The 21,303-nt window shown below is 34.1% G+C and overlaps 3 protein-coding genes across 4 annotated transcripts; all 3 read left to right on the top strand.

Moving 5' to 3' along the window:
- The first annotated feature begins 1,252 nt into the window (after positions 1-1,252).
- LOC101204020 (pentatricopeptide repeat-containing protein At4g21705, mitochondrial) lies at positions 1,253-3,503 on the top strand. The gene is made up of 2 exons (XM_004133657.3): positions 1,253-1,603; positions 2,048-3,503. Exons 1-2 carry the CDS (start codon positions 1,307-1,309, stop codon positions 3,227-3,229), a joined length of 1,479 nt encoding a protein of 492 aa, XP_004133705.1. The 5' UTR covers positions 1,253-1,306; the 3' UTR covers positions 3,230-3,503.
- A 2,011-nt stretch (positions 3,504-5,514) lies between these two features.
- Positions 5,515-8,985, top strand: LOC101203775 (vicilin-like seed storage protein At2g18540). Its single transcript, XM_004133656.3, has 8 exons — positions 5,515-6,260; positions 6,467-6,512; positions 6,976-7,025; positions 7,171-7,212; positions 7,494-7,607; positions 8,099-8,177; positions 8,254-8,325; positions 8,417-8,985. The coding sequence occupies exons 1-8, from the start codon at positions 5,623-5,625 to the stop codon at positions 8,462-8,464; spliced, it is 1,089 nt and encodes a 362-aa protein (XP_004133704.1). The 5' UTR covers positions 5,515-5,622; the 3' UTR covers positions 8,465-8,985.
- Positions 8,986-10,950: 1,965 nt separating this feature from the next.
- Positions 10,951-13,833, top strand: LOC101203530. Of its 2 annotated transcripts, XM_031883385.1 has the most exons (4): positions 10,951-11,154; positions 11,584-11,665; positions 12,933-13,128; positions 13,457-13,833. In XM_031883385.1, the coding sequence occupies exons 2-4, from the start codon at positions 11,590-11,592 to the stop codon at positions 13,512-13,514; spliced, it is 330 nt and encodes a 109-aa protein (XP_031739245.1). In that variant the 5' UTR covers positions 10,951-11,154; positions 11,584-11,589; the 3' UTR covers positions 13,515-13,833. The 2 variants fall into 2 exon arrangements, with proteins under 2 accessions (XP_031739245.1, XP_004133703.1); XM_004133655.3 differs by lacking the exon at positions 12,933-13,128 and having other exon boundaries at positions 10,968-11,154.
- The last annotated feature ends 7,470 nt before the right edge of the window (positions 13,834-21,303 follow it).

Genomic DNA, 21,303 nt, shown 5'->3' with positions numbered 1-21,303 from the left:
TTGACTATGGCAGATAGGAAACTCATTCTTCATTTCCCACATTTGCCCATGCCTAACTTAAGAGTGTTAAAAAAAATGTTAGATCATTGTTAAATTTAGTTGTGTCGTGTACCACTGTCTTGAAAGCAATCGACTCGACCTTGATACTAAACTACATATGTTGGTTGCTCTCCAAGGTTAACACAACTTCCTAACTCTTACGTGCACTCGTCGGAGTTAGAAGTGGAATCAAAATAAAAAATGATTGCTGAGAGGAAAGAATAGAGTTTTTGGCAAGAAGAATAACTGAACCCTAAAAAAAACTTTTCTTTACAAAATATATATATATATATAAAGAATAATTATTAGAATTGTAAAATAAATCAAATAATAATTATTATTAATTTTCAATTGAAACATCAATTATAAAAAGTATAACGATGATCATTTTCAACAATCCATGTGAATGACTATCATTGCATTCTAGTTAAAATAGTAAGGAAAGATTTTATCTGAGCAAAGAAAGAAGTAGTATAAACTTAAACATCAATATCTTTCAATTTGAATTGATGCATGGTAAGATGAGTCAAAAGTAAGTTACCTTTCGAACTTTCGATAACAACGGTTGAGACCCCGCAACACATTTTACTTCTTAAATTTTCATTATTGATTTCACAATAAAGTCTATCACAATAAATCACTAAAAATTATGATATTTAAGGTCATGCACATAGAACCTCAAATCAGGTGAAAGATTTAGAAAAAGATCTTAAACTTTTTTTATAGAAGGCGACCACACCTTCACAACACGTTTATTGCTTCATCAAGTCTATCACAATAAACCACTCAAAACTGAGCTATGAATAGGTCTTTTAGAGGGATTTTTAAAAATAATAAATTTTACAAAATATTTACAACACATGACAAATTATATACTGATAATCATTGATATGAATACTATAATTGATATAAAATCCAAAATTTTGTTATAGTTTATAAATATTTTAATTTATTTTGCTATTTTAAAAATGTTCTTTTTCTTTATTTGTTTTCTTTGTTTTCTTAGGCTTAAAATTGTCCCTCGAATTTAAATAAAAATGAATTGTTTTCTAAAAATATATATTTTTTCTAATACAAATAAGCCCTTACACCATATACGTTTCCAATAAGATGGAAAAAAAACGTTTGATTTAACTAATTTTTTCAAGTTTAACTTTGTCTTACCTAATTTTTCTTTTTTAATTACAATTTTCCTCCAATTAAACTCCCTTCAAATTCGCTCATTCCTTTTTAAACAATGAGGTGAGAGCTTAAAAAAGCTCCGGCCATGGCCGCTGCCTCGGCAATGTTCAAAATCTTGAGCAGGTCTTCTTCAGGTTGCACGAGAACGCTGAGACCAGAAACAGATGCATTCTGTTTTGTGGCGTTGAGATTATACAGTACGAGACGAAGCTGCGATCGAAGAAACCTCTATGCGAGGATTAGTCCTCTCGGTGATCCTGAGTGTACTGTAGTTCCGGTTCTCAATCAATGGATTGAGGAAGGCAGGAACATCAAGGACTTTGAGCTCCGAAGAATCGTTCGTGACCTTCGCACTTGCCGGCGGTATCGCCAAGCCCTTGAGGTGAGCGCAATTGAAAAGACACCCTAATTTCCCGTGAAAGGAATGCTTGTATTGTATATGATGTCTCATGTCTGTTGGATGAAGCAAAATTCTTCTGGTTTATTGAATGAATTAATGATGGCCGTAGAGTAATCTCCAATCCTTTTTCGTTCTCATAATGCTTTGATTGGTTGCTGGAAATTTAAACTTTGAAGTAATCACAAGTAGTTAAGCTAATTATGTTTTTACACTCACCTTCATTACATTGTGGCTCTAGAGGATAGAAAATTTTATGTTGAGTAATAACCATTGTTGAATTCTTGTGGTTAGCTTAGTACTAGGTTGATACTTATACCCTAAGCTGTCTTATCGCATTTGGTGTTTCATCAGTCCTAGATTATCTATAGTATTATACTGTTATGGATGATTGATCTTTGTCTTTCTCTTGGACTGTTCAAATTGAAGGTGTCTGAATGGATGTGTAGCAAGGGACTTTTTTCCCTCACAACAAGAGACTTTGCCATCCAGCTCGATCTGATTGGCCAAGTTCGGGGATTGGATTCTGCAGAGAAGTATTTTGGGAGTGTTTCCAACCAAAAGGAAATTGGTAAACTCTATGGTGCTCTTCTAAATTGTTATGTCAGGGAAGGCCTTATAGATAAGTCCCTTGCTCATATGCAGAAGATGAAGGAGATGGGTCTTGCTTCCTCTCCCCTCTGCTACAATGATATAATGTGTCTATATTTGAACACTGGCCAGGCCGATAAAGTTCCAAATGTACTTTCCGAAATGAAGGAGAATGGTGTTCTTCCTGACAATTTTAGCTATAGAATTTGTATCAGTTCTTATGGAGCTAGGTCTGATGTAATCAGTATGGAAAACGTTTTGAAAGAAATGGAGGGTCAAACTCACATATCCATGGATTGGACTACTTATTCAATGGTTGCCGGTTTTTTCATAAAAGCTGGTATGCATGACAAAGCAATGAATTATCTTCGGAAATGTGAGGACAAGGTTGATGAAGACGCACTTGGCTTCAATCATCTCATTTCACACTACACCAATCTGGGACATAAGAATGAAGTAATGAGATTGTGGGCTCTTCTGAAGAAGGGTAAGAAGCAACTCAATAGGGATTATATAACCATGTTGGGTTCTTTGGTAAAGTTGGAGTTGCTCGAGGAAGCTGAGAATCTGGTCATGGAATGGGAGTCATCTTGCCAATGTTATGATTTTCGAGTACCGAATGTCGTTCTTATTGGGTATTCGCAGAAGGGTTTAATTGAGAAAGCTGAAAAGATGCTTCGAAACATCATCGTAAATGGGATGATCCCATCACCAAATAGTTGGGGCATTATTGCATCTGGGTACTTGGAAAAGCAGAACCTAGAGAAAGCTTTTGAGTGCATGAAAGAAGCGCTTGCTGTGAAAGGGCAAAATAAAGTTTGGAGGCCCAAACCTAATGTTTTATCAAGCATCCTGAGATGGCTATCTGAAAATAGAAGATATGAAGAGATGAAAGAGTTTATGAGCTCATTGAAGACTGTACCTTCCATGGATGAAAAACTAAATAATGCCTTGGATGAGCTTTTAGAAATCATGGCAAACGACGATGGAATATCAAAGGACGAATTAGAGGTGAAGTGATTTATACTTCTCATATTAAATCACAACGTTGATTAAGAATCTGTACAATGAAGTTTTGAGCTTGTTGTGAATCTAGGAACTAGAAATGTATATGTAAGATATTTCATTGAAGTGAAGCATTTATGGTCAGGTTTGAAGATTGTTTCTGGTGATTTTGTACCCTTGAAAAAACTATCATTTAAGCTGCTGACGGGTTGATGAATTAGGCTGATGTTTAAGGTAATATATTCTTATAAAAGATAAAATATTGGTTAAATAACATATTTTACTTCAAGTTGCAGGCTTTTGTCCATTTTCTCAACAAATTGAGGAAATATCTAATTTGCAACTAATTAATTATAATGTGTTTAATGCGTCCCTTAAAACTGTTTAATAGGTCAAACTTCTATCCAATGATCTAAGGTCTTGCTTGTTAATCATTTTGTTTTTAAAAATTAAACATATTTCCTTTTATTTTTCTTACCATCATTTGTATAAATTTTAATTAGAAGAGTAGCATTCTTCGACAAATTCTATAAACAAAAACGAGTTTTTAAAAACTATTTTTAATTTTCAAAATTTGACTTGATTTTTGAAAACATCATTAAAAATCGATATCAAAGCAAGAGATTCAGAGATAGAAGAGACATTTATAGACTTAACTTTTAAAAATAAAAAACAAAAGACAAAACGCTAAGTTTTTTTTAAAAACTTATTTGACAATTTTAAAGTTTACGCAACTTGAAGTTAGAAAGTTTAAAAATTATTCTAACATTTTAAAAGTTTATAGTTTAAGTTCTATTTTGGCCCCTTAACTTTTAAAAATAGAACATTTTGGTCCCTATTAGTATTTTGTTAACTCTCTAACTAAATGACAAGGTGATTTCTATACTTGGATGACCAGGATGTCAAAATAAGATAATCGCTTCTAATAATCTAAGGTTTTAAATTTTAGTTAAAGGCTAAATGGTAAATTGACGTTTTATTAGATAACTTAAAAAGTCATTGTCTTCTAGATTTTGATTGTCACCATTTTGGCACAGTGACATTCTACGTCACTTGTCCAACTAATAACTTGTATTCTACAAGTTGTTGTAGCATTTTAAGTAAAATAATGAAGTCTTATCGCATTAAAAAAGAAAAAAAATAGGGAGAAAAAGTAGTTGATTTGATTACTTTGCGAAAAACCTAATGCAAATGAACTTCATTCTTGTTTTATTATGTTTCGGTGCTCTTATCACAAGATACTAGGAGAAGAAGAGTAAAACTCGGTGCATAGCTCGTTAAGCACAAAGAGACCCAACCAACCTCTCCAGGGTAGGGAAGTAGTTGCTAGGTGATCAAGCCGCTAGCAAACAAAACATTTATAGAGAGAAATTCTGAAAATGACTTATGAGACAGACTGCACAACATAACTATAACTTTTCAGAGATCTTAATGGCGCGTTCCGGCATGTCAACATCACACTCCTTTGTATAAATGGAGTTTCTCACTCCAAAATGAACTCTACAATTTTTACCGGAGTAAGCTCTTCAGATCATCCATTCTTCTCCCTTACCTTAAGTTTTAGATGAGAGCTTAAAGCAAAAGAGAGAGAGATTCACCCCTCTATTGTTTTCCTCATCTATAGGCAAAAATTAAAGCCAAGGAGTATGAGAAATCAGAACTTCATGGTATATTTTCACTTTTTATTTCTTATATTGTGTTGTTTTGCAAGGAGAACTTCATGGTTGAAAGGTTTAAAAGTGTTATTTATAAAAGTAATGCATTTCTTCTTCCATTCTCCCATTTTTCTTATCTGCCTATATCAATTTGATTGATTAGCTAAGTAGTAATGAATGATGTATTCAATGCTAAGAAAGTTATAATGGATGACGCAAGATTTTTGCTAAGTTAAAGGTGAGCATCTTAATATTATTCATTCGAAAGAAGGGCAAATGTATAGATTGTAATCACCAAGCCCGGGATAACCATATTTAACTAAGCAAGTAGCGAAAAGAATGCAACATTGCATTCTCAAAATATTTATGGTAAATAAATATATCAATTTTCGTATATATATATATATATATATAAAAGTTCAAATTGTCGAAAAAATTTAATAAATATTATGAGTAAAAATAATTGAGAATTTAAGAAATTTGGAAAATATCTTGGCTAGTTTAGGTGATGAATTCTCTAAATTTCTCAACAAAGAACAACAAAGTCTGTGAGTAATGTATAGAGTATACACAATGCAGCTTTGGGCTTCCTCTGGAGCCGAAGAGAGACGGCCCATCGTTCGGATGATCCGTTGCCTATTCCTAAAACAGAATCATGCGTCTCGCGGCTTTTGAGTTCGATTCTCATTTCCCATCTTTCTTTCTTCTTTGTTCGAACCTCGCTTCAAAATCATTCTCTAACCCCCAACTAAAATGGCGAGAGATCGTAATGGCGAGCTATCTACTAAGAGAGGAAGTTCCGACAACGACGAACCCGGCGAACAAGTAGGAGAAGACAACAGTGCTCCTTCAAAGAGAATCTCCGGTAAGGATTCCGAGAAAGATCGTGAAAATTCCGGTCCTGATGCAGACGAAGGACGAAAACGCACCAAATCAAGAAGAAAATCGCGGGAAACTCCGGATTCCGATGAGAAGCATGGCAAGAGACGTGGGAGGAGTTCGAGAAGAAAGGGGAAATCCCGTAGACGATACAGTACTAGTGAGGAGGATTCTGATTCTGAAAATACTGAATCTGATAGCTCGATGTATGATTCGGATTCGGGGCATTCGGACTCTGAATCAGCTTCAAGTAGTTCGGGTTCGGAAGAGGATAGCGAGAGCGAGGGGGAGAGGAGGAAGAGGAAGAGGAAGGAAAGGAGGAGGAGAAGAGAGAAAGAGAGAGAGCGGAAGAGGAGGAGAAAAGAGAAGGAGAAGAAGAGGATGAAAAAAGAGAAAGAGGAAGAGAAACGAAGGAAGGAGAAGAAAAAGAAGGAGAAGAAGGAACGAGGAAAGAAAGGGGCAGTGACCAATTCTTGGGGAAAGTTCGGGATTATCAAAGAAACTGATATGTGGTATGTCACTATTGAATTCCATGGATGTTTCTGTTTGCTTACTGCACAAATTTTGGTTTATATCTTCCTTTTTGCTTAACTTCTTGGCTTTGATGAATCTCTGTGCATGTAATGTAATCAACTGAACCTGATTTTTGTTATACCGTGTAAGAGTTTCTATACTGCTTCTTGGTTTCTTGAATTTGATCTTACCAACTTTTTTTCAGGAACAAGCGACCAGAGTTCACTGCATGGTTGGCTGAAATAAAAAAGGTAAACTGATTTATGCCCAATTATATTTCCATTAGCTCAATAATGCTAATTTATGACATTTGTAAGCTGTGCCATTGTCTTGCTGTTCTGTTGCAACTACAAAGTGTGGAATAGTTTTATGCAATACTTGAATGTCCTTCATTTCTAACGCACTTCATGCTTTCATTACGATGGAGCCAACCCTAGTGTTTCATCTCTTCAGTGTATGGATTTGAGTTCACTAGAACCAAGTTAATTTTTCATGGTACTTCAACGTCTAGGAATGGAAGAAGACTTCCAATACTCAATCCAGTTAACCCATTTTTGCTGTTTTGGGGACTTAAATTACTTTAAGTAGTATGCCTATGTTTTGGATTGAATATAAAAGTTTACTAAGGTGGCAAGGTGGGAAGATTTAGGATCCGACTGCTTACATAGTTGTATTTATGCTAATCATATTATTTTGATGTTACATTGCTCTTAGGTTAACTTGGAAAGCCTAGCTAACTGGGAAGAGAAGCAAATGTTTAAAGAGTAAGCTCCTCACAGTCATTACTGCTGAATTTTGAAGATAGTTGTTGTATTAACTATTCTAATTCTCACTTAATCTATTTGTGAAAACTTATTGAAACTGTAAATAACTGCAATCATACTTATCTTGTGATGATTGTTTATACAGATTCATGGAGGACCATAACACGGCCACTTTTCCGTCCAAAAAGTAAGGTTCTGAGTATCTTTGTATCTGCGGCTACTATCTTCTTGTTTGAGAATGTTGAAAGAAAGAAATGAATGTAGATTGCTCGATGGAACATTGCTATGGTCAATATTTCTTGTAGTTGCATTTGATACAGTATTTTAAACCCAAGAAAGAATTAACTGAAGCTTTTCTTTGAAGATCAACATCTACTCATGTTGTTAAGTATGCTTTCGCTTATTAGACTCCTATTCATTTTGTTTCTTCCAATGTCAATCACTTCCATTTATTTCATGTGATTTCAGGTACTACAATCTTGATGCTTATTACCAGCGTAAAATACAAAAAGATATGAAGAAAGGCCAAAAAAAGGTTGTGGCAGGGGAACGCACTGTGTTTGATGATGAAGAACAGAGGAGGTACTTTCTACTTTTCTTCCTTTTTCTTTACCTGCTGTTCACTTGGAGGATTAAATACACCTCAATCTTTTGAATTTTTGCTCATCCAGTGGTTGAATGTCAATGTTTTATGGTGGAGTCTTAAATTACCGATTCAACCCAAAAGCTTAAGCTAGTAGCCGAGGGTAAATTTAATATATTATCTAATATGGTGCAATACCACTCATTAAAAATTCACAAAGAAAGTCTTTGTTCAATTTTTCATAAGCATATCAAATCATTCCGATACAAGGTCTGAAAAATCAATTAATAACTAACTGATAGACTAATTAAAAATAAACTCAGGAAACAATTACTAAAACTAATTAACCAATTGAAGTGCTACATTTGAACTGCTGTCTTTTTCCTGGACTTAAAATGCGGTCAAAACTATTATTGAATGTTAAAAAATCATAGACGGTCAAGTTGTTCAACAGTCTTGATTTGGTTAATATTGACACTCTACTTTTCAGGCAAGAACTACTCATTGAACGTGAAAAGCACAAGGAAGAACAAGTGGAAGTCCTAAAGCGCTCTATGCAGACAGGAATGGTCGGTGATTTTACTCTCTGAAAGTAGTTTATATTATCCAACTTTATTGCAAGTTTCTTACTTCCATTTCTCACAGGCACAAGCAATGAAAGAACAAGCTCGACTCAGGGAGGAGATGGCTTATCAATACAAGCTTGGAAACTTTGAGGTAGGCATAAATGTGAACAAAGGTTTCCTGCGGTTTCATTTGGATGTACATTCTCAGGCTGTTCCCAAATTTTTGCTACATTTTATTATAGGCTGCAGCTGCCATTCAACGAAGATTGGACCCAGATGTTGCCCTGTGAGAGAACTGAAAGAAGAGGCTTTAGTTTGCTCGATTATTTCGTGTTTGGTACTACATGGTTCCACTATCGAGAACTCCTGAAGTTGCCGCATGTTGTGTTTGAATTTCCAAACAAAGGGAAGCTCTCCACAATTCTGCCAACCTTTGTAGTTTTGTAGCATCCCCATCCCAGTTCCCATGGCAGTACAGGAATGGTTTTGACTTGCTTTTGCCTTTGGAATAGTAAAGGTAATTTTGCATAAAGTCTGTCATGTTATGTATGGTGTAATAGTCGTTCTCTTTTATAGTTAGTTCTCTTTTATAGTTAGCAGTCGAAATGTGGGTCGTGAATTTGAGCCTATGTTGTGCCCACTGTCCTCGGAAATGGACAGAGAAGAATTGCATTTCTAGTAATATTTTTTTCTGTCGAGGGTTGAATAATGGATGGATTGTTAGGGTTCTCTTTAACAAGAACATAAAGAATTTTCCTTCAAAGTTACTTCTAGGAGCACTTGAATTGAGTTGACCTTTTTTTCACCCAAACTCAGTTTTTGTTTTAAGAATTTGTTTGATGAATGATTGATTATAAAAGTTACCCTAAAAACCTCCCATAGAAAATATTGAATTGTTGTTTTGTCAGCTTTGTTTGTTTTGAGAATCTCCCTATTTTTTGGGAGTTGAGGTTAGAATAAGATTTTATGATTATTCTAAAGAAAGAATGCGATTGAGGAAGGACTTTAGTTTAAGCTTTGGAGATTGTTAACTTGATTTGGACAAGATCTTTAAAAAAATGTCATTGTTGTGGAAGTTCAAAAAATGAAAAAATTAACCACAAAATAGGATGGAAAAAGTGGCTCTTTGCTTACACTCTTATAAATCAAGTTTTAATGTGTCCAAAAAGAATTAACTTGGAAATCAATATTGGTGAGCTTAAGTTTTAGTGTTGCACTTACAAAATGAAGAATTTTGTTATGTAATTTAAAGATTGATACGAACAATATGTTTATTAGTTCTTGTTGTAAACTTATGCTTTCTGACATGGAAAAAAATAAATTAATCACTTGTCTCCTATGTTGTTGATACTTGAATGAAAGACTTTTGAAATCATTCATTGTGCTTATTAGTTTTGGTGTAGTATTTAGACCTAAAATCAATATTTTTGAAATGCTTAGAGTGTCGTACTAAAACACAATAGTCATTGAGAACTTATAAGTGTGAGATTTAAATTTGTTTTATAGAAAAATTAAAGTTAGAAAACAACTCTATGGGTGTCTGACGCACAGTTCGAAATCAAATAAGATCAATAGAATCTTGTCGTGCCTAAATAAAAATTAAAATATATTAAAAACAAAAAGTGCAAGAAAATAAACATCAGAATTATGTTAACAAAAATTTACTTGAAATGCTTGTGAAAATTAAACTACGAAACGAATATTTGATGACATAAGTTTTATTCTTTTTTAGATTTTTCTTATACGTGCCAACTCTTTGCATCCTCAAACACATTTTCAATTAAAGGCACGTCAGTCTAGACGATTGAAGTACTTAATACTCTCGACATTGTTGAAGTTTAAATGTACTTTTCAATTTGTTCTTCCTCATCATTGCAATCTCTATTTATATAGTATATTAGAGTGATATTTGCATCATGGTGGTCGTCATTTTCAAACTCCCAAATCCTTATACTTTCCTCGTAAGCTATTGATGTGGAATGAGGTCATGATTGCTTGCCAAAGTACTTCATTGATGAAGTTCAAGTGATGAGTCATGATCTTGATCACCTGGCACGGGAAATCGCCACAAGTCATCAATAGAAAATCAACTTCAAAAGATATGGCAATTTTTGCTCCAACACAAAAGCTTATCAAGTCACCTCCCTTCATCTTCACTTCTCTCAACAATGTATGATGGACTATCAAACTGCTGAATACCATGTTCTCTAACTAGTATGGAGTCTGCTTATATTCAACCTTGTCTTGTTTGTATTTGCAACCACAAGAATTTTGAAACGTGTTGACATTTTTAAATTAGTCTTGCATAACATAAATAAAGATTCAATCATTTACAGATCTTCAAGAAAAAACAATAAAAATCAGTAAAAGCATTCGATTTTTTCTCACAAGACTCACTCATAAACATCTCTCTTAAGTGTCTCTCTAGGCTAGCTCATAAGTGTCTTGCTAGTCTCGCCAGAATCACTCACAAATTCAACCTCAATTCTACGGACCAAAAGCCAGAAAAATGGAACAGCAAACCATATGGATTCCTTAACCAAGAACGACATTCAAAAAAAAGAAAAAGAAATTCAAAACATAGTCAGACATAAGCGAGATGGTTGGAATGTGGAATACTGAGATGAGCGAAACAAAGTCGTTTCATTTTTCGGTGTTCTTGATTTTAGGGTGTTTTTGGTGTTTTTGTTTCGCAAAAGGTTAGGGCAATCTGGTAATTTCATTTTCTAAGTGATGTATCAATTTGCATTTTCTAAAAAAAAGGGTCATTTCCCAAATTGGACCGTAGTATTTCAGTATTTCTAATTCAGCGTCCCTCCCCAGCTACTGCATCCCCTCCGCCGCACGCAGCAGTCCGCCGCCGCCCCTCCTACCTGAAACAGTCTCACCGTCTGCACCGCATCTCTCTCCCTCTCACACTCTCACCTCTCCCTGAAATCGCAGTTATTTAAACTCTCTCAGTCCCCAACCCCTGCTGTTGGTAAGATCGCGCCACCCCTCATTTTTCATATCCACCCTAGTGTTTTCCTTCTTTCTTTTCTCTTTTTGTTGTTTCATTGATTTATTCTCTTCACCCGCCTAGTATAAAACCAAAATTAGTATTGATTATTGTTATAATTATTTTGTTGATTTCTTCTTCCACCAATGTTCAGTCAGTCCAAATGAATACATTAAAACTAAAATGCTTCAGAGTTTTCTTGAATATAGAACAAACTATCGAGGGATAACTGGTGTGAGGAGGCGTATAGTTCTTTCTTGAGTATAGAAGAATCATTTGAAATTGTCCCAAATTCAGGGGTTCCAATTAGTAAAACCTAAAACTTGAACCCTATGTTCTTTGACCCTTTTGGAGGCTCGATTCTCTGAGTGTTGTAATTGTTAAAATTAGCTATTTGCTCAATGTTTGCAGAAGGATATGGGAGGCAGAGGAGTCATTGGTGACAAATGGTCGACGAGGGTTCTCTGGGTTTGTGCTCTAGGAAGTGTAATCGGTAAGCACTTTTAGTTTTGACATGTTTGGGAGTGATTTTGAAATGGATTAAATCATGTAATCCCTCTTCAACGTGTTTTTAGTCATTCAAAATCAATTTTGACAGTATGTTGATTTGAATGATTAAATGCATGTTTGAAGTAATTTTCAATTTTCTTATAGCATGATGTTTTTTTGCTCCGGCAAAGTGGAATTCTTCTCTACTCTTAATAACATTCTAGGGTTCTTTGAGGTGATGTCAGGACTTAGAATTAATAAAAAAGCCAGATTTTGGGTATAAAGTAGGAAAAGCTTAATAGATGCGCGAATTTGGTTGGTTGTGATTTGTGACTTGGTTCCTTTCCTTCTTCCTACCCTTGGTCTCCCCCTCCAGGGTAATACGAGAGCTATCCCTTTTTGGGATGCTTCGGGGAGAAGATAAGGAAGAGGTTAGCTTCATGGAAAAAAAAAAAATCTTCTCTAAAGTTGGGAGGTTAATGCTTATTAGATTGGGATTGGGGGGGAGCTTGAAAATTCAAGGTTACGCAACAAAGCTCTGTTATTTAAATGGTTGTGAGCCTGAATTCTTGTGGCAAAGGTTTATTGTGAGCAAACATGGTCACCATTCCTTTGAGTGTGTGGCAAAAGGGGTCAAAGGCACGCACCAAAATTTTTGGAAAGATATTGCTATTCAACTCCCTTTTTTTTTCTATCTTGTCATTTGTGTTGTGGGAGATTGGAAGAAAACATTTTCTTTTTTTGGGAAGATCAGTAGGTGGGGGATAGGCCCTTCTCATTTGTGTTTTCTGGGTTATATCATTTGTTCACTCTGAAAAATGGTCTTGTATCGGACTTTTTTATTTGGTTGGGAAATTATGTTTCTCTCTTTTGGTTTCTGTCAGTCATTGTCCAATAGGGAAACAATGGAGGTGGGCTCTCTTATTCCTGATTGAGGGTTTTGTCTATAGGCTGAGAGAAGGGATGTTCGTGTATGGACTTCTAACCCTTTAGAGGGCTTTTATTGTAAGTCATTCTTTAGGATTTTATTAGATCTCTCTCTTGTGGTTGAGTCGGTCTTTGATGTTTTCTTTATGAAGGATTAAGATTCCAAAGAAAGACAAGTTCTTTTTGTATCAAGTTTTGCTTGGTCGTGTGAATACGATGGATAGGCTTTTGAGAAAGATGCCTTTGTTGATGGGTTCTTCTTGATGTATCCTTTGTCATAAAGCAGATGGAAATGTAGATCACTTTATCTACGAATGTCAGTTTGTGAGATCTATTTCGGACAGTTTTTTGCAGGAGTTTGTTTTTTACTGTTTGTCAGAGGAATGCTCGGTTAGTGATTGGGGAGTTCTCCTCCATTGGCATTTCAAAGAGAAAGTTCATTCTCTTTGGTTTATGGAGGTGTGTGCTTTATTATAGGACCTTTTGGAGGAGAGGAACAATAGAGTGTTTCAAGAGGGACCCAGCAAGGTTTGGTCTTTGGTGAGGTTTCACGTTTCTCAATAGGCTTCATTGCTTCAGTTTTACAGACTTATTGTAATTCTTGCCTAGGCAATTTCTTACCTAGATGCAAACCCTTACTTTTAGTAGGGACTTTTTGTGGGCTTGGTTTTTGTATGCCTGTGTATTCTTTCATTTTTTTTTCAAAATAAAAGCAGTTCCTATTTTTAAAAAAATCATGCCCAAATATGCTATACTTTCTAAGTAAATCTTTTGCATGAAGTTTTCATCTAATTAATTAAGAGTAACATTCTTTATCTTCATAAAGGTAACAAGCTTCCTAATTTGACAATTATTGTCGCTTGTCTAGGTATGTATATGGTTGCTCAAGAAAGACAATTACAGAACAGGCAAAGAATGTTGACTGAGAGTCTTAAAGACGTTGAATCTGGAGGAAATGTTGAAAATGTTTAGGCACTTTAGAGCGTTGTTGAAATGTGAGCTCCAGACTATCAAGATTCTGCGTTTTCAAATTGCTTCCATTCCTTATGGTGGCTACAATTCAACACTGTGAGTTTCCAACCATGTGAAATAATTAGAGCTTATGAGCGATGGACTTGGCTTTTGTTTGAATTCATGGAATACAATAATTTTACCGAGTCAATATCTAGTGGTCCATTTTGAGAAATGGGATTCAGAAACACACATCTCAGAAGTTCACAATTTTAAAAAACGTGTTTTTCACTAGTCAATGACTTTGATAAACCTATTCACCTTCTCCTTCGATATCATTCTTTAGAGTAGGGTATTAGCTTTCCAACAACTCACCTAAGCCAAATCTCTTTTTCACTCTGGATGAGTATGATCGTTAAGGAAGAAGGAACGCCTTGAGGCAGAGCGTTGTACTTAGAAATTCCTCTCTATCTCTACCTCTCAGCTCTTTCTTTCTCCCACAGGTTTGAATCTTCACAAATCTCACTTCCGTGATCATAGTAGATTCCTCCTCAATGTACAACAATGGAAATCTGATTTAAAAGACATCGTCTTCTAGCAAAAGCAATGACATTGATCAATACTCAAGACTTATCCTTCCCATTGACCAATCCATCTTTAATCTCATCACAAAATTTCTCATTCTAGTAGAGTGAGTTTAGCTTAACGATAATTACAAAGATTTTTTTTCTTAGAACGCAAAGGTTCCTTATCCATTCTTGCCATTGTTATACTCAAACAAAAGAAAATCTTCCCCATTCTATGCACAAAACCAGTGGATCCTTGACTTTTCAATTTTAGAAGGTACCCAATTCATTAGAGAAAGTAAATCCGTTCTTGTTACGTATACCAATTCCTAACCATTCTTCTCCACAGCCTCATATGTAAAGAAAATCACATTCTTCCACTGGGAAATTGCTCATGAAAAGTCTCAACTTCGAATGCTTGCATTGCTATTTCACACACTGGTGCTCTTTTTGTTATAATGCGACGTAGTCACAGACAATTTCATCCTCTATTGCCTTCTGGACAAACGTTGTGAGTGCTTTCAAATGAACGGCTTCCTTACTTCCTCGATTTAAACTCACCTCCTCCTTGCTTCCATTTTATCAGGACATTCATATCTTTGGGTTAACTTCACCAAAGCGTTCTCGTTTGCATGAAACAAACGAAATACTTTTGTATTTCTAACTACCACTTGGATAAGTTGGGAAATCTCACTCTTTCTTTATAATTTCGTACATCAATGAAATTGTTTCTCATAACACTCTTCTCCACGAAACCCACACACCATTTGAATTTCTAGTATAAAAAAAATATCAAACACATAGCTACATTTTGGATGTTATCCTTGGGCCAAACTACTTTAATAATAATAATAGTAATAATAATAATGAAGCCTGTACTTATGCCCTTAGAATAAAAACCTAAAAATGGAAGATTCTGTTGATGAATTGAAATAGTGTGACAGTTCAATTCTTGTCTTGGTTACATCACACTGTTTTAGGTTCCAATTTTTGCTCGACATCCTAATGAATTTCTACAACTAAGGTAGTTTTGAAACTTTAGTGAAAGTTCAAGGATATATTGAAACTTTTGTAAGAGTAAGAGTTACTTTTTATTCTTTTTATAATTTAATCTATCTTTTTATTGCATTTTTTGTTCTAAAAGATCATTATCAAATGACATACTTGATTGAACTTTAGTTATGTATGATTTTAAAATTATTTTCGAATTATGATCACAGAGATTAAAGTAACCTTCCACTTGGATCACTATTTTGCTTCTCCTCAGGAACTTAACATCTTTTGTTATTTTGGACTCATTTAATAATATTCTTGTTTCCCATTTCTGGTTTCTTGTTCATCCAACTGAGATTTTTGATAAACAAAATGAATCCAACATAAGACTTTTGTCTCAACAGAAACACGAACCCAAAACATAAGTGAGAGCCATAATGTATGTGCAAGTATCAACACAGTCAATCTTGTAATTGGTTCATTGTTGGGAACGCTAATATATATAAACTAGAAACAAAAGGAGAAACCATTTTTTTTTTTTTGTAAACTTCCAAATTTGACTCAATTATTAAAAATATATTTTTTTAAATTTAAAAATAAGCAACAAAAACGATTATCAATCAAGTCTATTTCTCGAAAAATGTGAAACAAAAATAGGAGAATGATATCAAATGGACTGGACCTAAGTGTCCTATTTAGTGCTTTTATTGTCAATATTTTTTTGTTGAATTGATATGACCTACAAATCAATAAAATTAAGTTGAATATTTAATATATAGAGCAATCAATTATGCTTTAACAAGTGAATAAGTCTTAGGTATACTGTTTGTTTAATTACATGAATCAAATCTAAGCATAATTCAAAATTTGTAAATGTAATGGAAATTTTTCATAATTTAGTGTTTAAATTAGAGATATTGTTCAAGCACAAAAAAAAAAAAAAAAAAAAAAAAAAAAAGAATTTCTCAAAATTTGTACTTTTTTTTTAATTATTATTATGCAACTAATCCCATATGAATAAACAAGTAACCTTTAATTTACATAACAACCAACAAAAATTTGATGACCACCAGATTCCTGGAAAATAAAACTAAACACACTAAATCTACTTAACCTTCCCCAGACGTTTCCAACTTCACTTCACTTCCCTTCCTATATAAGACCCCTCTATTCATCTTCACTTCACACTCATCCAAATCATAAAATAAACCATGGCTTCCCTCAAATATTTCCTTCTCTCTCCCTTTCTTTTCCTTTGCTTAAGCTACACCTTTGCCAATGGAGTCTTCAATTACGACGATGGACTTGGTTTCGGTTCCATGTCTTCGCCAACACCTGATCCGAGTGCTGGCCCAGTCGATAGAGGGGTGAGCAATTTCGGTATCGGTCCGAAAGCCGGACCGAGAGCTGGCCTAGGAGTTGGAGGAATAAGTAATGTGGATGATGGTTCAGATCCTGGACCGAAAGCTGGCCCAGGAGTCAAAGAAGAGATGAGCAATGTCGGTGCTGGTCCGAGAGTACCTAAGTTAGGGGTAAGTAGTATTGAGGCCGGTCCAAGAGCTGGGCCTAAAGGTGTTGATCCAATTGTTACTGGACTCGGTGTCGGAGTCGGAGTCAATTTGCCTCCTATATTTGGAGGTCCAAAAATGGGGATAAGGCCGGGACCAGGAGGGTGGTATGGGCCTGGGCCAATAATACAAGAACCGTACAATAATTGCATGTTGGGCTATGTTTGTCCAACAAATAGGCCTTGGGCATGCGGCAAAGTTGGATATGGACTTTGTGAGTCTTATAACTTTCGTCCATTGTCTGCTTCTACGGAATTGCATGATGTTAAAATCAATTGGGCCAAAAGCAAGTCTGTTGAAACCGCCCAACATGGTGAATCTGGACCAGGTATTCACATTGACTCAGCCCACTAAGAAGGCCCAACATGGTGTCTAATCTATACGTTTTCTTCACTGCCGGCTCCTTCCGATCATGCAAATATTAAATAATCTTATTTCACCTCTTAAATAAAAAGAACCTTAGAAAAAAACATTAAAATAAAGCTGCAATGTTTAAGTACAACCTTCTTTAATATACTGTCTTGTACACCAATATATTCTCTTTCGCCTTTCATCCTTTTCATACACTAGTCATTCAAGAGACGAAAAGATAACAATAAGTCAACAGTTAATATTAAATAAAAATCCAACAAACAGATAAAAAATTAGAATTAGTATCAAATATCAAATGAGACAATAATCAAACAATCAAAATATTGCTTTTAGTTATATATCATTGCATCTAAAACTGCTTTTAGGAGTTGTCTTGAAATAGGAGTGATCTTTATCAATATAAATTTTAAAATTAATTGCATTAAAAATAAAAAGTAGATATTAAATTAATTTTGAAATTAACAAAGCTATGTTGCTTAGTTCATTTTGATATTCCAGTTAAAAATAATATGAATTTGTAATATTTTTAACGTAATGTTTAGATTTATCATTTTACATGATCAATACGTTCATGATGCAAGTGATGGTAAATAAAAATATCATTTAAAAAGTTAAATAGATATAGCTAAATACTCGATGTTTTTAAATATAATGGACTAAATTGTTAGAATTATAAAAGTTAATAAAAACTAAAGAGAGTTGTAATTTGTAGTCAACTTTGAAAAATAGGACATGTGCAACCGTAGGAATGCACATGTGGAGACAAGATTATACTATCACCACCAACACAATTCCATAATATACAAGTAGTTTTCTATATATACCCCTTCCCACTCCCAAATTCTCCAGTGAGACAAGAAAACGCCTTAGTGGGTGTTGGATCTTGTGGATCATTCACATTAGTCCCACAAATGACCTACAAGCATCAAAACAAAAGATAGGTGGAAGAAAATGATTTTGAACAATGGAATGATAGTAAACTTAAGTATCAATATCTTGTGATTTGAATTAATGCATAGTGAAGTAAGACAACAACAATATTTATAAGAGTAAGTTACCTATTGAATTTTGTAAATTCTAGTTGAGATCTCCTTGACACATTTCATTCCTTTTTGATTTTTCTCTTGATTATGTGATAATGTATCAATTTTATTTGGGTTATTCACATAAAACATTGGGTCCTCATGAAAGCTCGGGAAAGAAACCCTTGAACTCTTTGATAGAAGGCAACCCACAACTTTCCTTTTATGTTAAATGCTTCATCAAATCTATCACAATAGATGACTCTAAATTGAGCTATGAAGACTTTACCAATTATCCATCAAATCAATCGCAATAGACCACCCAAAATAAGGCTATGGATATCTCATAAATTATCCATCAAATTTAGTTTTGTAGACTATCCAAATGAAGGCTATGGATCACACTATGGGTTTGACTCCAATACCAGTCGAGGATTCTAGAGTTACTTTTATTGTTAGGCCTTTATTGAGTAGATCTGCTAAACGTCTTTAAGATCTCACAAACTCCAAAGAGATGATTCCTTCCTTCAACAATTGTTTCACAAGTCCATGTCTCAGTCGAATATGTCTTCTTTTGTCATTATACACATTGTTCTTAGCAATACCTATGACAGCATGTGAGTCACAATGTAGGAATATTGGTTTATAGAAGCTTGGGGGTGTCTCTCTCAATTTGCTACCTTAGTTTTATGTTGCCGCCATCTCCCTTAGTTCTCCAACATTGCCATATCCTTCAATTCGTCATCTCCTCCCTCAGTTTGTCACCATTGTCTCTTTTAGTTTTTCGCATGGTCTCCATCTCAGATTCATAGGTTTCTTATGTTTTTCTGTATTTATATGTTACTTTAGTGAAATCGAATCACCCCTTCAACAAACTTATGGCTAATCCATATATATTAGGCCATAAATCTTTTGGATTAGTTATTCTATTTGGTTTCTGAATTATTGTATGTGAGAGAATCTTCTTTTAATGCATTAATTTCACCTTTATTAAAAAGGGATCGCTCATAACTTCTCCGTCTATATGATTTTGTGTATATAACCCAATCTGATCCAACAAAAAATATTGACTTAGGTTGGGTTGGGTTGACCCTAAAAAATAGAACCGGTAGGTTTGTATTATAGGCAACCCAAATTTTTGGATTGGTTAATAAAAAGTAATTAACTCGACCCAACCCATACTATACATGTACACCCCTATAGAAGCCCCTCATAAGGACACTCTCCCAATAGACTTTTTAGCCACTATGCTTCTTGTCTAGATAACTCAATTGCTAACTCTGGCTCCATAAGGATCGTGTTATACATGTTTGTTTAGTTGATTTCTATGAAATAGCTCATCTTCCTAGTATAAACATATATCCACTAGTTGAACTCACTTTGTCGTTATATGTAACTCAATTTGGGTCACAATATTATTCTAACACTTAGGAAAATAGTTGAAATTAAATAAAAATCCATTATACCTCTGAGATACCCTAACAAATGATGAAATGTTGTCTAATGATTTTTATTAGGATTATGAGTATATCTATACCTAAACCCTATTAATTAATTATCTAACTAATTAATTGATAAATTAAATATCTTATATTTAATTTAAACAAAATTTGAATCGTATTCATGTATAAGTTTCTCAATAAGCCTTTAGTTTTAATGTGTATCATATACAGTACATTAATTTTAACCTATAGTTTTAATATGAATCTAATTCAAATTAAATTAATATTTGAATTCATTCAATTATTTTATTCTCTCATAAATTTATTTTGAATCATATCCAAAATTAAATTTATATGATAAAGTTTAATTAAAATATAAACTTTATATTAATTTATAATGTATCACTATACATTATATTAATTCTCCAAGTAAACTTGAACATTTAAAATTACATTAAATATATATTAACCTCGTTACTCTCTATGAGCTGGGAATGAGACCTAATGGACCTACAGATCAAAAGTTACAATGATGTGAGATTAATTGACTAAACTCATTAACCATGCTAATTAATATTCGTTAATTGTGTGTACACTCCACTTAAAATTTACAGTTAAACTCTTCTCACTATATATATATATATATATTTGTGTCCACGGTTATAGACCAATAACAATAAGTTAGTCTTTCACAAATGTTCGTAACACTAGTTGAGTTAAATTATCGTTTTACCACAATCTTGGCTAAGTACCTCCACACTTTTAAATAATCCAAGTTAGGTGAATATCTCTTCCACAATTCATACGGAGTCTTATCCATCTTTTTGTAAGGAACCTTGTTAATAATAAAACAAACAGAAAGCACAACTTTCTTCCTCATGTTGTTATCAAACAAGAACTTAATAACATAACATTCATCATTGCCTTTAGAGTTCTATTTTTACGTTCAACTATTTTATTTTGTTGGGGTAAAGACAAATGAGTTACTTGATGAATGATCCAATTTAATTCACAACATTTCTTAAGAAAAGTGTCACTAAATTCACCTCCTTTATCGGATCTAATTCTTTTTATTTTTCTATCTCATTAAATTTTTACTTCGACTTTAAATTTCACAAACATGCTACTAGCTTCATCTTTTGATTTTAGAAGGTATTTTTTTTTTTTTTTGTATATCTAGAACAATCATCAACAAAAGATATTTAGTAATTTTTACCACCTCTCTTCATATACAATGTTTCTAAAATCAGCTAGATATGTGTGAAATAGTGTTACGCCTCGTTCCAAATGCCACTTCCTGCAACCAGGTGGGGGACATGACACCTAGACACTCGTCGCGTATCTCATTGCGAGATGACGTGATGAATGCATCCTAAGCTGATTAACTCTCTTCAACTAGTCTCATCGTGAAGCATTTGCCTCAACCTTAGAGACTTTCTCAATGCAGCAGAAAAGCAAACAACCTTTAGACTTACTCCATCGCTTAACACTCTTGCCATAACAAGGAATAATCATTCACTAAGCGATAAGTAGAATTAATAAGTAACAGAATAAACATAACTCCTTCTTTTATTAACTTAACACTTTAGACAAGATTCACACTTAACAGTTACATTCCCTTTTCTCGCAAGGAATGTAAATAAAACTTAAGTTCTGATCCACACGTCCATTGAAATGTTGCTCCTTACAATAAGGTAATTAGAAGTGTAAGGACCCATTTTCTTATCCTTCTCCTTGGTCGTTCAGCAACCATTTCAGAGACAAGCTTCAAGGCTTCCTTTCCCTGACTCATACCTTTTTC

This window comes from Cucumis sativus, chromosome 3 (assembly GCF_000004075.3).
Source record: "Cucumis sativus cultivar 9930 chromosome 3, Cucumber_9930_V3, whole genome shotgun sequence".
Classification (NCBI taxonomy): Eukaryota; Viridiplantae; Streptophyta; class Magnoliopsida; order Cucurbitales; family Cucurbitaceae; genus Cucumis; species Cucumis sativus.
The sequence above is the reverse complement of the archived record's forward strand: the minus strand, read 5'-3'. Positions and strand labels throughout refer to the sequence as shown.